General features: G+C 66.8%; 6 protein-coding genes across 6 annotated transcripts; 4 read left to right on the top strand and 2 right to left on the bottom strand.

The window, feature by feature from the left end:
* Nucleotides 1-362: 362 nt before the first annotated feature.
* On the bottom strand, nt 363-2201 carry EMIHUDRAFT_99752 (dodecenoyl-CoA isomerase; the record flags this gene model as incomplete). The annotated part of the gene is made up of 3 exons (XM_005781708.1): nt 363-681; nt 773-1269; nt 2118-2201. The coding sequence occupies 3 exons, from the start codon at nt 2199-2201 to the stop codon at nt 363-365; spliced, it is 900 nt and encodes a 299-aa protein (XP_005781765.1).
* A 1353-nt stretch (nt 2202-3554) lies between these two features.
* EMIHUDRAFT_203960 (hypothetical protein) lies at nt 3555-4853 on the top strand (the record flags this gene model as incomplete). Its single annotated transcript, XM_005781709.1, has 3 exons — nt 3555-3703; nt 3873-4024; nt 4117-4853. The coding sequence occupies 3 exons, from the start codon at nt 3555-3557 to the stop codon at nt 4851-4853; spliced, it is 1038 nt and encodes a 345-aa protein (XP_005781766.1).
* Nucleotides 4854-5707: 854 nt separating this feature from the next.
* Nucleotides 5708-7101, top strand: EMIHUDRAFT_449868 (hypothetical protein; the record flags this gene model as incomplete). The annotated part of the gene is made up of 5 exons (XM_005781710.1): nt 5708-5875; nt 6001-6165; nt 6472-6553; nt 6624-6716; nt 6792-7101. Coding segments are annotated over exons 1-5 (798 nt in total), but the record flags the coding sequence as incomplete, so codon positions are not given.
* A 1415-nt stretch (nt 7102-8516) lies between these two features.
* Nucleotides 8517-9171, top strand: EMIHUDRAFT_434661 (hypothetical protein; the record flags this gene model as incomplete). The annotated part of the gene is made up of 2 exons (XM_005781711.1): nt 8517-8689; nt 8752-9171. Coding segments are annotated over 2 exons (421 nt in total), but the record flags the coding sequence as incomplete, so codon positions are not given.
* A 2406-nt stretch (nt 9172-11577) lies between these two features.
* EMIHUDRAFT_449869 (Hypothetical protein) lies at nt 11578-15551 on the top strand (the record flags this gene model as incomplete). The annotated part of the gene is made up of 8 exons (XM_005781712.1): nt 11578-11861; nt 12082-12612; nt 12691-12794; nt 12998-13095; nt 14474-14548; nt 14606-14773; nt 14848-14955; nt 15090-15551. 8 exons carry the CDS (start codon nt 11578-11580, stop codon nt 15321-15323), a joined length of 1602 nt encoding a protein of 533 aa, XP_005781769.1. The 3' UTR covers nt 15324-15551.
* Nucleotides 15552-15665: 114 nt separating this feature from the next.
* Nucleotides 15666-16385, bottom strand: EMIHUDRAFT_353274 (hypothetical protein). Its single transcript, XM_005781713.1, has one exon. The coding sequence runs from the start codon at nt 16357-16359 to the stop codon at nt 15718-15720; it is 642 nt and encodes a 213-aa protein (XP_005781770.1). The 5' UTR covers nt 16360-16385; the 3' UTR covers nt 15666-15717.

A 16385-nucleotide genomic window follows, 5' to 3' on the forward strand; every position in this document is an offset into this window, starting at 1 on the left:
GGATATGCACGGTGGCATAGGGCGACTGATACACCGTCGCAGGTACACTGAGTACGTACAGCGAGCTGGGTGAGCTGCTGGTGAGCTGGGTCTGTGTGGCTGTGTCCTGTTCCCCGTCTGCTATCCCTTTGCACCGCTGCCCCCCGTTGTCGCGCTGAGCCGGAGACTCACGCGTCGCCGTTCGATGGGTCGGCGCACGCATGGCGGCCTTCCGCCAAGCAGACAGAGACTCCCCTCCACGTCAACGGGCCTGGTCGACGGGCCTGCCCCCTTCGGTGCACGGGGGCCGTCGCGCGCAGCCTCGCCCGGGACTAGTGAACTGAACTGACGGACGCCAATGGCTGGCTGGCTCGACGGCCGGACTACCTTTTCTTTCGCTCCTTGAGGGCGTCGAGGTATGCGCCGATCCGGGACTGGTACCGCTCGCTCATGCAGCAGGCCACGAAGAAGTCGATGTTGTCCTGCTTGCGGGCGCGCAGCCGGTCGAGGGCTTCGGCGCGGAGCAGCAGCTTGGAGTCCGCCCGCGCGGGTGCGTCGATGGCGACATACGCGCCGAGGACCTCCCTCGCGCGTGCAAGCACTGCGCCGCTGCCGTGCTCCTCGAGCTCGTCCACCAGCCCGGCCGCGAGCGCCTCGTCGGGCGAGAGGAGCTGGCCGAGCTGCAGCATCCGGTCGAGGCGCCTGCGAGGCGGCGGGCGGACACCGGCATGCGGACTCGTGCGCGGGGCCCCACCGCGCTGCGACGTAGGGGTGGAGAATGGGTCGCTCTCACCTCTGGCCCATGAGGGGCCGCATCGCGTCGGCGAACCAGAAGGGCGCGACGATCCCCAGCTGCGTCTCGTTGAGCCCGATCCCCCACTTGCCGCGCGCCATGATGCGCTCGTCGCAGCACGCCGCGAGCAGGCAACCTCCGGCGGGAGAGTGGCCGTCGATGGCGGCGACGGTGGCGCAGCGCGAGCCGTAGAGCGCGAGGAAGGCGTCCTGTAGCGTGGACCAGAACTCGCGCAGCCTCGCCTCACTCGGGTTGTGCAGCTCTGTGATGTCGAGACCCGCCGAGAAGATGGTGGGCCGAGAGGAGGCGAGCACGAAGCCGCGGCAGCCGGACGCGTCCAGGTCGACAAAGGCGTCTCGCAGCGCCTGGAGCATCTCGAGGCTGAGGCTGTTGACCGGCGGATGGTTCATCGTGAGCGTGGCTGTGCGGTCGTCGTGCTGAGTCACCGTCACGTACTCGGCCACGGGCGAGTCGCTTGCCGCAGTCGAGAGCTTCGCCTTGGTCGAGCACTGTGCTTTGATACGGTTCGAAATTGCCGCAAGCGAGCGGGCGCGGAGGCGAATGGCCGGTGCCAGTCCCATGTCTTGGAGGCTGTCTGCTAGCCGCAGAAATCCCAGCGCGGTGTGAACAGAGTTCGTACACCGAGCAGCAGGGAGCTGTTGGAGGGGAGTCCTACTTGAGCTGAAAAGAATTTTACAAGCAAACCCTGAAAATAATGTATGAATTTCCCTTGCCCGCAACCCGATCCCGATCATCCGGCCCGCTGGGTGCGCTCCTTACTTAGCTCCCCGGCCCTGGATGTGAGGCTAATGACTGCACTCCAAGTGCTCCAAATTTGATAGCAGAAAAGACGAGCACTTGTTGTGTGTTGTGTGTTGTGGTGGTGTGCGGTGTGTGTGGGGGGGGTTCACTCGCGGAAGGCGTGTGGCGAATCAAAGTGGATCCCGCCCGTCCGCCCGCCACGCAATAAGTGCGAGATACACATGTCCTCTTCAGCCTGCCGAGAGCTTCCTGTCCCGCGCGCGCTCCGCCTGCCGCGCGGAGCGACTCGGTGGACGTCCGAGCCCGCCGCCCCTCGCCACTGCTCCCTGCTGGCCCATGCAGCGCGACACCGCCGGCGCTGCGCCTGCTTCCTTGCGCGCCGCTGGACGTCGGCCGAAAAGACCGCTTCCCTCTGGGGACCCAACTCCGCGAAGATCGCGCCCGCGTCGTGAATGCGGCGCGCGCGCGATCTCCGTTGCCGGGCACGCCGGTCGCAGTGGCATGGGGATCCCAGGCTCAAAACAGCGCGCTCAACAGCGAGAGCGCCGCCGCCTGCTCCTCCTCCCGCCGCCGCTCCGCTCACCGAGACAAACTCGGTGCCGCCGTTCTCGCCGCCGCCGCCGCCGCCGCCGCCTCGCCCCTCGCCTCCGTCACCGCCGCCCTCCATCTCGCGGCGGCGTCCCTCTGATGGCGCGGGCGCCTCGCTCGCCGGCGCCTCGCCGCTGCCCCCCTCTCGCCGCCGCTCTGCTCGTGGCCGCCGCCTCCCCTGTCAATCCCGCCGTCCGCACCACCGCTGCCACCGCCTCGCGCGTCGCCGCCGCCGCCGCCCTCCCCCTCGCCGCTGAGTGGTGTGCTTGGCGAGCCTCACACCGTCCGCCGCCGGCTGGCGGCTGCACACAGGCCTGCACTGTCTCTCTCCTTCTCTGTACTCTGACTGCGCCGCCGGCGCCGCCACGCATGCAGTTGGGTGCTTGGGTCAGCGGCGTGAGCCGAGAGGTGGCCCACCGCTGACAGCGCTCAGCGCGGGGGGGGGGGGGGGGCGCCCCCCGCCCACACACCGCACACGCGCCCACACATACATAAAGCCGTACAGCAAGCCCTTTGAAGCAGCACTCCGCGCCACCCCGCGCCGCCGCGCGCGCGGGGGCGTGACGTTCTGGGGTTTTCATATAATGCGGCCCTACTCGTATCGACTAATAAAATACCGGGGAAGGCCTGCGCAGCCTCTAACTATTCCTGGGCGCAGTGTGTGTGTGTGTGTGTGTGTGTGTGTGTGTGTGTGTGTGTGTGTGTGTGTGTGTGTGTGTGTGTGTGTGTGTGTGTGTGTGTGTGTGTGTGTGTGTGTGTGTGTGTGTGTGTGTGTGTGTGTGTGTGTGTGTGTGTGTGCTCACTCACTCGTGACGTCTGTGCAGTCTGTGCGCTGTGCCCACCGTGCCCAGCCCTCTCAGTCAGCGCCGCCACGCGCCCCCTCGCTTTTGCAAAATCCTGCAAACGTGGGGACGTATCTGTCCTCGACCCAGCCCTAGCTTGCGATGTCCGTTTTCTTTGTTTATTATTTATCCGTGAGAGGTGTTTGTTCTTTTGCAGTCCCGTGCCCAGTGTTGTGCGAGGGAGCTTTGGTTTAAAATTCTTCCGACAAGTTCTTTCCCGAATGGAACTCCGGATCGGCACCCGAATAGGAACGGACGAGTTTCATAAACACATGTGTGTATGGCTGTAGCGCCGCCTGCCGTGGCCGCGGCCGCTGCTGCTGCCGCCCTCGCCGCGCTCTGTTTGCTGCTCCTAAGGCGACGCAAGCGTGGGTTCCTGGGCGTTGAGTTGGATGACGCCACCAGCATTGAACTCTCAACTGTCGCCGCCGCCGATGTGCCTCTTGAGTAAGCGAAGAGAGAGTGTGAGTGAGAGAAAGAGGGAGATGGGAAAGAGATAGAGGGACGTTCTTCGCGCGAGCGCCCCCCGGGGGCGCGAGTACGAAGCCGCGTCGACACTGCGCCCCTCATTCCCTTCTCACCAGGTGCCGATGCAGCTGACGCCCGGCTTTTACTTTGATCTGGACGCCGCTGATGCGCGCGCCTGCAAGCACGCGGCTTACCTCCGCGACTGCCCCTCCATCGTCGCGGCGCTCGACGGGCTGCACGCCCACTGCGCGGACCTGCTCGAAGAGGCGAGGTCCGACTCCAAGCTAAGGAGCACCGTAGACGGCGTGGGTGTCATGCAGAGGTGGGCAGATCTAATCGAGAGATGCAGCTGAGTGGGGGGCAGGAGAGGCCTAGGCCTCACCCCCGGCCCGACCACGCGCATGGCGTATCCATGATCGTCCTCGCTGCCTGCTCCTCAGCCGCGCCTCGACCATCTCCCCGCCGGGCGCGCTGAGCGGGCGGGCTTGGCTCATCGGCGGCGGCCGCGAGTCCGCGCGGAACCCGCAGCGATGTGTCATCATTGGCTCACGCGCGCGCATCGAGGCCGGCAGCACGCTCGACGTCTCGGTCGGTGCGAATCCTCACCCGCACAGACTGCAGCAGCCATCCCAACCCCGGCCGACCAGTGCTCAGAAGGACCACAGCCGATCCCTCGCCCCCCAGGAGACATCTTCCTCGGCGAAGATGTCGTGGTCGAGCCGGGCGCGCTGGTGCGGGGCCCGGCCTACATCGGGGCGGGCTGTCTCCTACGGCACGGGGCGTACATCCGGCAGGACGTCGTGCTCGGCGAGCGGTGCGTGGTGGGCGGCGAGCTGAAGCACGTCCTCGCGCTCGGGGACGGCGAGCTGCCGCACCATGGCTATGTCGGCGACTCGCTGCTCGGCTTCCGCGCGCACTTTGGTTGCGGCGCCGTGGCGGCCAACCTGCCCCTGTTCGAGAAGAGCTCCATCCCCATCCCCATCCTCGTCGAGGCGACGGACGGCGGCGGCAGAGGCATGGTCAACTACCTGCTGGGGCGGAGGAAGTTCGGCGCCGTCGTCGGCGATGGCAGCCAGCTCGGGTGCGGCGTCGTCACCGAGCCTGGCTGCCTGCTTGCGCCGCAGACGCACGCGTACCCCCTCTGCCGGCTGCCGCGCGGCTGCTACGGCCCGCGGGAGATTCTCAAAAACCGGCCGACAGTTGAGCGCGCGCCGCTGACCGGCTCATACGCGTACGCCGATGGCGGCGTGTTGGTGGGCACCTGGGAGGAAGACGAGCTGGCGCCGCTGGGCAGCCCGCGGCTGGACAGCCCTCAAAGTCGAAGGCAGATGGAACGGTCCGCGGAGCTGGATGCGGTCGCACGCGCGCTGCGGCGCAACGCGGCCGCCGCCCGCCGCTCGTCGGGGGGCGGCTTTATTTGACGGAGATGGCACGGTGCGCAGAGCGGCAGCCTCTGTCCCGCTCGCTCCGCTCAGGGTGTTTCCAAGCTGGTTTTCTTTCGCCGGATGTAAGGAGATAAAGTAGACGGACCACATGCCAAGCTATAGAGCCTAGAGAGGGCTCTTGGGGGAAGAGGAGACACAAGACCGTTGCAGGATTTTGCAAGGATTTTTGGAGTTTGTAAATTCTTTTGCACGGTTTGCCTGTGTTAGTGCCAGCACGCGCCAGTCCGCCTGTATGTATGTATGTAGGAAGGGTGTGAAGAACAGAGAGAGAGAGAGAGATTTTTATTAACCGCCAGGCTCGGACTCATGCATGCACGGACACCCACAGCGGTGTATACGGACTCTGGCGAGGTAATTCCGCACCCCTCGGGAAATCAGTAACCAGCCTCCGGCGGGGTCCCGTTGCAGGCTATTCCTACGTGCGATGGCACCCACACGAAGACCACCGCTTCCAGCTTCGATCTATAGTACGCAATCGCCTCTAGGAGACCTCCTCTCTCCCAGTCCCTCAGACCTTCTCTGGCATCCCTTAGCGTGCGCATTCTCAATTTGCTGCAGCGCGGGTTTGCAGTCGCATAGTACTAGGCACCGTCGCGTCTGCGCGTCACGGCACGGGACAAATAACTTCGGTGTTTCTTTTTCGCACAACACTGGGCACGGGACTCGCGCACTGGCACTAACACAGGTACAAAGAAAGAAAGAAAGAAAACACACAACCCAAGGGAGGGATGGGAGAACGGCACGCCGCCACCACACAGGGATTTTAAGGAGAGGAGTACTAACACAGGAACACCACTGGAGGGCCTGTAAAATTCTTTTTCGGACGAGCTGCGCGAGCTGGGGTGAGTGATGGCGTTGTGGCCGGCCACGCTGGCGCTCAGCTTGGGCGGCCGCGCGCCGATTCGGGCAGCGGTCGTGGCCCCCGCCACCCCGCGGGCCGTTGCCCTCCGGATGGAGACGGATGACGGGACGCCGCTCACCGACGCGCGCAAGAAGCGGTTCGCGAGCCATCTCCCACTCAGCCCTGATCTGCTTCCTCCGGAAGCCGGCCTCGCGCGCACTCGCCCAGTGGCTGCCTGTGGTGGCGCACCCTCACGTCCCACTCCCCGCACGGCCTCGCCAGGATCCAATCTGACATGATCAACGGTATGATGCCGGGCGGCTGGGATAACGACGACTACCTCGCCGCGACCAAGGCGAATCCGCCGCCGCCGCCGAGCAACGCGGAGGCCATCCACCAGGCGGAGGCCTACATCCAGTACCTCGAGGACAAGGGCATGGCCCGCCGGTCTGTCTCGCGCCGCTCCTCTCCACACGCCGCCGCCCATCCTTTACCTCTTGCCACGCCGCTCCTCCCTGCCCTGCCAAGGAGCACACCCTGCTCGCTGCCCCGCGGCGCCCCTCGCTCCGTCTCCGCTGCGTCCGCATCGCGCACCGAGATGCCCCATAGGCACCTACACCCCCCCCACACGCCTCCGACACATCTCCGGGAGACGCCTCTTCCCCTCCTGCCTCCCCTCTGCCCTCCTGCCACCCCTCTGCCGCTGCGCGGGCCTGGCTCCCTCGTGACGCCTCCCCTCTGCCGCCGTCGCAGGCCTGACGTGGAGGCGATGCTCGCGGAGCTCAAGGCGGGCGCCGACTTCGCGCAGATGGACGGGGTTGGCGACGGCAACAAGGCGCGGGCCAGTCCACGGACACCTCTGCGCCGCTCTTCTGTCGTCGCGAGTCTTCTCCTCTCTTCTTTAGGCGGACCAGTACACGGAGAGCATGAAGCGCGGCGGCGAGGCCGTCGACACGGACGCGAGTGCCGAGCGAGTGCGCCAGTACCAGCAGAAGCAGGCGGCCACATTCTCACTGCCCCGGGCGCCGCGGGGAGCACACTGCCCCCAACACCCCCCCTCCCTTCTCTTGCAGGCCGAGGCACGAGAGGCGCTCCTCGCAAGGCACGAGCCGCAGCCTGCCGCGCCGCTGCCGCCGCCGCCGCCTCCGCCGCCTCCACCTCCGCCGCTTGCCGCACCCGCTGCACCTCCCGCCGTCTCGGTCGCGGGCGGAGTGGTCAGCGGAACGAGCTACGCAGCGATGGCCCCGGCAACGACCTCCGCCGCTGCGGCGCCGCCCGCTGCTGTCGCCTCCTCGGGAGGCGTCGCCAGCAGCGCGAGCTACTCGAGTCTCGTCACTTCTGCCCCCGCGCCGCCCCCCGCGCCGCTCCCCACGCCGCCGCCGCCACCGGCGCCTGCGGTTGCGGCGCCGCCCGCAGCGGCGGCGGCGGCGGCGGCGGCGGCGGCGGCCCCTCTGCCCGACAAGGACCCGGCGGAGCTGCGGCGGCAGTACGAGCAGTACCTGGCGACGTGCGTGCGGCAGGGGAGGCCGCCGGCGCAGCAGGTGCCGCCGACCCCCGACCCCCTGCCCGCTCCCCCTCTCTCCGCCCATGTCTATCCCGCCCAACCCCCCCCCCCCTCCTCCCTCGCTCCCTCTCCCCGCCCATTCGCCCCCCTCCCCACCCCCCACCAATTCCCGCCCCTCCCCGCCGCCCCCCGTCCCTCCCCGCCCCTCCCGCCAGGTCTGCGACATGATCCGCCGCGTCTGCGCCGCCTCGCCGCCCTCGCCCGACGAGGAGCAGGTCGTGCGCGCCATCGCCGAGGGCGAGGCCGGGCCCCGGCAGATGCGAGACAGCACCAGCCTGTCCTCTGTGCTCCTGCTGTGCTCCTCCTGTGCTCCTCCTGTGCTCCTGCTGTGCTCCTGCTGTGCTCCTGCAGCTAGCACCGCACCTCCTCTGTGTTGCTCCAGCGCACCAGCCGCCCTGTGAGCCCTCGTGTCCCAGGAGGACACGGGGGCGGACTCGCACCCCTTGACAGCTGCCCGCTCACACCTGCCCGCTCACACCTGCCCGCTCACACCGCAGGCAAAGCTGGGCATGCCTTCCTCCCTCTCGGCCGACGGAGCCGCCGCCGCCGCGACCGCCCCTCCTCCCGAGCCGGCGCCCACCGCCCCCGCCGCGCCTGACCCCGCCGCCGCGGCGGCGGCCTGGAAGCGCTCCACCTTTTCGCAAGTGCCGGTTGGCACAGCGGAGCCGGCGGCTGAGGCGGCGGCAGAGGCGGCGACGAGGGATCCGCCGGCGGAGGCGGCGACGAGGGACGAGTCTCCCTTCCCGGCGCCGGTCCCGGTGCCGCCCTCCGCCCCGCCGCCCACGCCTGCTCCGGTGGCGGCTGCGCCGGTGGCGGCTGCGCCGGCGCCGGCGGCGGGCGAGGGCTCCGCTCCTCTGGAGCGTGCCGTCGAGCTGCTGCGGCGCAGCAGTGCAGACGGGCTGGCCGGACTCGCCCCGACCGAGCGGCAGGCGCTGCGGACGCGTGCAGGCGAGGGACGCCTCCGGGACATGTCCGAGACGCTTCGCGTGGCCCCTCTAGGAGCTGCTCGACGCGCTCATCCGCTCGCTCGCCGTCGTCCAGGCCGATCTGCGCGCCGACCCGTCCGCAGCCGCGGGCGGCCCCGCTGCACCCATTCCCACCACGCCGCCGCCGACACCGCCGCCGCCGTCGCCGCCTGCGCCTCGTGCCGGCAGCCCATCCTCGCTTCCGACGGGGCTACCGAATCTTGCCACCGCTCCTCGCGCGGCGGATTTGGTCTCGCCCGCGGCGGCGGCGCCGCCGCCGCCGCCGCCGCCGCCGCCGCCTCCACCGCCTCCGGCTGCGCCCGCCGCGGCCGCGCGGGGCGCGGGAAGCAGCGGCGCGGGCGTAGTGAGCGGGAGCAGCTACTCGCAGCTGATGTCGGGCGGCGCCGACGGCCGGGCTGCGCCGGCGTGAATGGCGGCGGCGGTACGAGGCCCCCTCCCTGCGGCTCGGCCCCTCATCTGGTGCCACCCCCGCGTGGTTTATAGGCCGCGGCCAAGCCGCCTGCGCCGCCGCCGTCCGCGCCGAAGGCGCCGGTGGTGGATGCGTCGTTGTACGAGGTGGAGGGCGCGGCGTCGCTCGACGAGGCGGGCTACCGCCGCGCGCTCGAGCGGAAGCTTCTGCTGCAGAAGCTCGAGCGGTACAAGCAGCTGGGCGACGAGCACGGCGTGCAGGCGACGGAGGGCTACCTCGCGTGGTTCGACGGCCAGCAGTAGCGCGCGGACTTCCGCGGTGAGGCCGCTCACGCAGTCGTATAGAAGCTGTGTTGCCGGCAGAGTATGCGCGGCGTCGGGAGCGAGAGGCTGAGTGGCGACATGGGGCGGGCTAGTGCCAATTCACTCAGATGACCCACACACATTCGACGGCAATAGTTACCCCTTTTCACAAGGCTCTTTTTTCTTTCATTCTGATTTCCATGAATGGAGCGGCTGCACATTGCTATTGCAATAGAGGTGGACCGTGACGCGTGAGTTGACGGAAATCGGAGCGGTATTGTGTGTGGAGAGTCAGAGTGGAGAGAGAGAGCTGAGAGAGTGAGACGGGGGGGTACGGGTAAGGGGTATAGAGGGGCGTCATGTCGTCATGGGGCGCGACGTGCCGACTACGGTTTTGTTCATGTGGGTCTCTGTATTTTGTTTGAACTTCACCGTACGCGATATTCGTTTCCAGCAGATCAGTGCGTGGGTCCCAGCGCAGTCCCAGCGCGCGCATAGACTCCCACTGCGCGCATGCTCGGCTCCCTCCCTCGACTCTCTCGCTCCATCATGCGCGCCATGTTTCGCGCGTTTGCCGTCGCGGCTCTCTCGCGACTCGCGTGTATGTGCGTCAATGAAAAGTCGTCATGCCATGCGCGGAGGTGGTTCGCGCGGCTGTCTCATGCCAGCATGTTGCAGATCCGCTTCGCCGCCGCGGGCAGCCGGCTGCATCCGAGCACCCACGAGAGAGCGTCGCGAGCGATCGAGTCCTTGACCGTGTCCGGGACCGAGGCCAGGATGCCAAAGAAAGCATCTTCCTCCTCGCGCGGCAGCTGCGACTCGGGGAAATTGTTGGCCTCCACCCAGCGGCGCAGTAGGAGGACCGTCAGCTCGTGGTAGTCTGGCGCCCCCATCTCGTAGTACTGGTCGTCGTTCTGCGCGTACTGCTGCTCCTCTTCAACCGTGATGGCAATGAGCTCGGCTAGCGCACGAGCGTTGACAACCTCGCAGAGCGTCGCAGCAGGGGTGTTGTAGCCAAAGTTGCACTGCCCGAGGCAAAAGTAGGGGTGCTCGTCATCCATCTCGCAAAAGAAGAGCTCGAAGAAGAAGAACATGTTGCCAGGCTCGCTCAGCGGCTTGAAGGAGCTGGCCGCGCACATGATCTGATCAAACGGCAGCCGCTGGAGAAGGCTGAACACGACCATCACCTCGGAGACGTCCTCACCTGTCATCACCTCGACCGCCTTCTCGAGCAGCTGCGTGAGCATCGGGCCATCCCACAGGGTGCGGTGCAGGTTGTGGCCGAGAGCGAAGCCAACGAGTGCAGCCGGCTCCTCACAGCTGTAGTACGATCCGTCCTCATTGAGGACCCGCTCTTCCCAGCCTTGCAGGATGTCCATGCACACGCCCATCAGCGCGGAGGGCAGCAGCCGCATGGTCGTCGCAATGACGAGAGCACTCTCATTGCCGATGCGATAGCGGGAAGAGGTCGGACCACCATCGATCAGCCAACGCTCGCGGACCACCAAACGCTCCTTCGCGCACTCCAGCCGCGCGATGGCGTCCGACGCGTTGATGCCGTCGATCTTGAGGAGTGCGCGCAATGCTGAGTACCGATGTGAAGCCGCCTCTTGCTGCTGCAGCTCAGCGAAGCGCTCCTCGTCTCGAAAGTGGCGCAGGCCGATGTGCGTGAGTTCATGGCTGCGATCGACCCGGAGGCCCAGCGTGCTGGACGCAGCCTCCATGTCTTCGAAGCTGCGGGCGCTCTTCAGCGCAACGCACATCTCATCGTGCTTCTGCCAGAAGTCGCGGCGCGCGGGCGCAACGGCGAGTGCCCAGTGAGCATTCGTGAGTGCCAAGCGGGCGAGGTCGCGGGCGGTGGAGTGCTCCCACACGAACTGCAGCAGCTCGGGCGGCAGCGAAGCGAGGCCTGCGGCGTCCGCTTCGCGCCGAGCCTTGCTGCCCCGCGTCTCAACTTCCCAGGCCGTCTCGTCTGGGCGCTCGCGACGAGACTCGAGCTTGTCCATCTCGTCGCGCACCCACGCCTCGACGGCCTCACCTCGGGCGGGCATCGGCGAGCAGAGCGGCCGCAGCACGGGTGGCTTGAGAGGTCGACAAAGGAGAGGTCGACGAGTGTCCACCCATCGGGCCACAAAGAAATAAATCCGAGATCACTCATTCCGCAAGTACTGTGATCCCAGTCAGCCTTTGCGCCATGGGCGGCCAGCTGTCTCTGTCTGCCGCCGCCTCGAGTGAGCCTAGCGACCGAGATCTCAAGCGAAAAACAAACTGCTATTTTTTTTCTCGTTTTGACCGGCCTGAAGCCTGGCGAGTAGAGACCACACCTGCTATTCACATAAACGCACAACCCCGGGCCCGAAATCGCACAGAGACAGTCATGCAACACGGGGTATTCACACAAAAACACAACCACGGACCCAAGACGCACAAGCTCAGACAGTCGAGAAAGGGATAGAAAGAAAGGAAAAAGGTAAGGAAAAAGGTACGTCACGGGGTATTCACAGCACACAAGCCCCCCGGCTCGAGCATGCGCAGCGAAAAGCAGTGAGGCGTGATCTCTACTCGCCAGGGCCTGAAGCCCTCGCAGATACGACGCTGATGCTGTCGATGTATGCGCGTTCCCTCTCGCGAGCCTCAGCGCGAAGCGCTAGATCGCCGCCGCTCCTAGCCCTGGCAGCTCGCACCGCGCGGTCCGTGCCGGCCGTGGCGGCGCAGCGCCGGCTGCTCTGCGACGCCAGCGGCGGGCCCAGCTCAGGCGTCGTGACAGCTCTGGACATCCTGCGGTCCGTGTCGGGCGCTCGCTACACGATGGACGACCCGCTGCGCGCGTCCATCGGCGAGGGCGAGCCCATTTCTGCGGCCATTCACCGCATGGTGAGACCGTGGATCTCTCTGGCGCGAGATGCGGCCGAGATGGAACCGACCGCTCCGCGTGCCACCAGGTGGACGAGAAGATCGGCAGCTTCGTCGTGCGCGACGCGCACGACCGTGTCGCTGGCTTCCTCACGCCGCGGGACTGCCTGCGCTGCATCGCCAGGCAAGGCCCAACCCGACCACCCTCACGGCGGCCTCCTGCTGACACTCCGGTGGGCCGCGGTGCAGGCACGGCGACAAGAGCCGGCCCGGCGCGACGCCGGAGGGGTGGAACGTTCCCGTCTCTTCGGTGATGACGCCGGCGAAGGACCTCGTCTACCTCTCCCCGAGCGACACGCTCGACGAAGTTCGCTCGCTGATGGCGCTCTCTGGCCGGCGGCACATTCCGGTGCTCGCCGGCTCGACGCTGCTCGGCATCCTCAACCCGAAGGACATTGCAAAGTACATTCACCTGCAGCGAAATGCGAGCACCTCGGCCAAGTCCGACTTTGTGCAGACCGTGATGCCGCGCAAGGGCGTCCCGATCGGCACCAAGCTGACGCGCGGCAGCGGGCTCGCGGGCCGAGGCGGCGCTGCTGCAGGAACCTTCTTGGAACCTTCTTGGAACCGTCCTGTAGGCAGCGGGCTCGCGGCCGAGGCGGCGCTGCAGCTCTACTCGGCGGTCGCGCTGCTGCCCCACCCGGCCAAGACAGAGAGCGGTGGCGAGGACGCTTTCCTCCTCGGGCCGCACATGATTGGAGTCGCCGACTCTACAGGAAGGTTCCAAGAAGGTTCCAAGAAGGCTCCTGTAGGCCGCACATGATTGGGGTCGCCGACGGGGTCGGCTCCTGGTGGGAGGGAGGGCGGCATCGACCCCGCCGCCTATGCGCGCGGTCTGATGTTTGCGTCGCGAAACTCGTGCGCCTCGCTCCAGCGGGAGGAGGGGCTCCTGGCCAGTCGACGTGAGCACGGCAGCACATGCGGTCCTGTACCACAGGTGCACCAAGCTCAAGCGCGAAGAGGAGCTGGACCCAGCCAAGGTCCTCCTCGACGCGTGGCACAAGATGCAACTCTCGCGCCTCATCGGCCCCTCTCCAATGCCGCCGCCCTCGCCTCCCCCTCCCCCCAGAGCCTTCCCAAGAGCCTTCGGAGCCTCCCCTCCTAGGCTCCTCCACCGCCTGCCTCGTCTCACTCGACCCGCACAAGACAGAGCTCCGCGCGGCAAACATCGGCGACTCTGGCTTCCTTCTGCTGCGCCGGCAGGTGCCTCGCACACACCCGCCACACGCCCCGCTCTCCTCTCTCTCTCTCTCTCTCTCTCTCGCTGCTGCGCCTCGGAGACCGATGGTGCCGAGGCACCTCGGAGAGTCTCGGGCGACCCTTCGGGCACGCGTCTCGCCAGGCGGGGTCGAGCTCGATGGTCGAGCCACATATCTCCCCATATCTCCCCATATCTCGCCAGGCGGGGTCGAGCTCGATGGTCGAGCCACATATCTCCCCATATCTCCCCATATCTCGCCAGGCGGGGTCGAGCTCGATGATCGAGCCACATATCTCCCCATATCTCCCCATATCTCGCCAGGCGGGGTCGAGCTCGATGGTCGAGCCACATATCTCCCCATATCTCCCCATATCTCGCCAGGCGGGGTCGAGCTCGATGGTCGAGCCACATATCTCCCCATATCTCCCCATATCTCGCCAGGCGGGGTCGAGCTCGATGGTCGAGCCACATATCTCCCCATATCTCCCCATATCTCGCCAGGCGGGGTCGAGCTCGATGGTCGAGCCACATATCTCCCCATATCTCCCCATATCTCGCCAGGCGGGGTCGAGCTCGATGGTCGAGCCACATATCTCCCCATATCTCCCCATATCTCGCCAGGCGGGGTCGAGCTCGATGGTCGAGCCACATATCTCCCCATATCTCCCCATATCTCGCCAGGCGGGGTCGAGCTCGATGGTCGAGCCACATATCTCCCCATATCTCCCCATATCTCGCCAGGCGGGGTCGAGCTCGATGGTCGAGCCACATATCTCCCCATATCTCCCCATATCTCGCCAGGCGGGGTCGAGCTCGATGGTCGAGCCACATATCTCCCCATATCTCCCCATATCTCGCCAGGCGGGGTCGAGCTCGATGGTCGAGCCACATATCTCCCCATATCTCCCCATATCTCGCCAGGCGGGGTCGAGCTCGATGGTCGAGCCACATATCTCCCCATATCTCCCCATATCTCGCCAGGCGGGGTCGAGCTCGATGGTCGAGCCACATATCTCCCCATATCTCCCCATATCTCGCCAGGCGGGGTCGAGCTCGATGGTCGAGCCACATATCTCCCCATATCTCCCCATATCTCGCCAGGCGGGGTCGAGCTCGATGGTCGAGCCCGCCCTCGGCACTCTCGACTCCGCCGCCGGCATCGGAGCCGCCGGCCGGAAGCTGCACATTGCCTTCCGGTCGCCGCAGCAGCTCCGCGCCTTCAACACGCCGTACCAGCTCGGCAGGGCGAGAGGGAGCCGAGATGCAGCCGAGATACCAGCTCGGGGAGGGCGAGAGACCTCTGCCGACGGACCGCGGCGTGCGCTTCGCCGGACCACCTTCTCGGAACCTTCTCGGAACCTTCTCGGAGCCTCCCCCCAGGCGCCCGACTCTGGGGACGCGCCGGACGACCGCTTCGAGACGCCGCAGGACAGTCGCTTGCGCGGGCCAGGGCACGTCAGACCTCGAGGATGCCTGAGGTGACGCGTGAGGAGTCCGATGACTGCCTCGCAGGACGCCTCCCTGGTGCGTGTGCCCGTGCGGCCGGGCGACATCCTCGTGCTCGCGACCGACGGCCTCTTCGACAACGTGGACGAGGAGGCGCTGCTCGACACGATAGAGGACCTGATAGAGGGGTCGGGCACGGGCGCGTCGCCGCAGCAGCTGGCGGATGCCATCGCGGCGCGTGCCGCGGGTCTGTCGCTGCCACTCTAGAGCCCTCCTCCCCCTTGAGCCTTCTCGGCGCCTCTCCGCAGGCGCGCGCCAAGGAGCTCTCCCTCGACAAGAGCGTCGACTCGCCCTTTGCGATCCTCGCAAAGGATAACGACATCCTCTGGGGCGGAGGCCGGCCAGACGACATCACGGTGCTCGTCTCGCATATCCTGGACCTAACCCTAACCCGAACCCGAACCCTCACCCTCACCCTAACCCTAGGTGCTCGTCTCGCATATCCTGGACCTAACCCTAACCCGAACCCGAACCCGAACCCGAACCCTAGGTGCTCGTCTCGCATATCCTGGACCGCGCGGACGCGCGCGCGCCGCCGACGGATTGGGCCGCCGTCTCTGGGCCGGGCGAGCCGCCGCCAGAGCTGCTGGAGGCTGAGGCGCTGCTGGCGGCGGAGAGGCTGGCGGCGGAGGCGCGGACGGCGAGCGGGCTCGGGGCGGAGAGGGGGGAGGAGGAGGAGGTGGAGAGGCTCGAGGAGGAGGCGCGCGTCGGAGCCTCGCGCTGAGGAGACGGTGGCGGGGAGAGCTCTCGCCGCTCTCGTGTTCCCGCGGTCGGGGCGGCATCGTGTGGCCCTCGCATGTCGCAGCCTTTCACTCCGCCTCTCGCTCGACGCTCGGTCCTCGGACAGGGTCACATTGTGCGAAGTACCGCTCTGTAACGTGTGTAAGAGACTGTGTCACGCATGCATGCATGGACGGATGGAGAGGTTGTTTTTTGAGATCTATCTCAAAAGCGGTCCCGCGCGCGCGGGGGGTGAGGGGTGTACTGAAACACGTTGGGCGGGGGTCTCTCTGCGCGAGACTCTCAAGACTCGACTGCGCCGCGCCGTGCGCGTCTCCTCCCCCAACATATACTTTTTCCCCCTCTCGCATGACGACTCATCCGACATCCCTGCTTTATTACTCGGGGGGGATCCCCGCCGCCACCCCCGTCCCCTCCGCCGCGCTGCTGTGGCCGCCCCCGGCGGCCTCTCCCTCCCCCGCCTGCGTCTCGTCTCTGACTCGGACTTCGAACTCGACGCCAAAGTTGCTCGCGTCGAGAAGCACCTTGACCTCGTCCGTGCCGCGGCGCCCGGCAAAGATCGAGAGGCCCAGTGAGAGCCCCGCAGCAACCTCGCCGCCGGCTCCCACCATCCGATACCCCTCTGGGTCCTCCCATCCTCCGGCCACCGCCGCCCTCATCCCGACGCCAGATTTGACACCGAGCACACCTTCGATGTGACCGGTGCGGACAGAGACGCCGACCAACCGCACCACCTCTGCGACGATCGCGTTGGACCGCTCGACGACGGGGTTGAGCAGACTGTCGGCGAGGCCGTCGGTGGCACGCAAGTTTCGCAGAAACTCGTCGAGCGACTCGCCCGTAGCAGAGAAGCACTGTTCCACCTCGGCGCCAAACTCAATGGACAGCGCCTCGCGGACGTCTCCAATCCCGGCGTTCGCCTTGAAATTTCCGACACGAACGCCAAAATCCATTTTTGGCTTGACGGCGAGACCCGACGAGCCGACGGAGAGCGGGCCAACCTCGACGCTCCAGACCATAGCAGACGATGTGGGGCTCGAGACGA

The sequence above is a fragment of the Emiliania huxleyi genome, assembly GCF_000372725.1.
Source record: "Emiliania huxleyi CCMP1516 chromosome Unknown EMIHUscaffold_20, whole genome shotgun sequence".
Taxonomy (NCBI): domain Eukaryota; phylum Haptophyta; order Isochrysidales; family Noelaerhabdaceae; genus Emiliania; species Emiliania huxleyi.

Coding starts and splice junctions, on each gene's coding strand:
- EMIHUDRAFT_353274 (XM_005781713.1), bottom strand. CDS start 16,359: ATGGTCTGGAGCGTCGAGGTTGGCCCGCTCTCCGTCGGCTCGTCGGGT.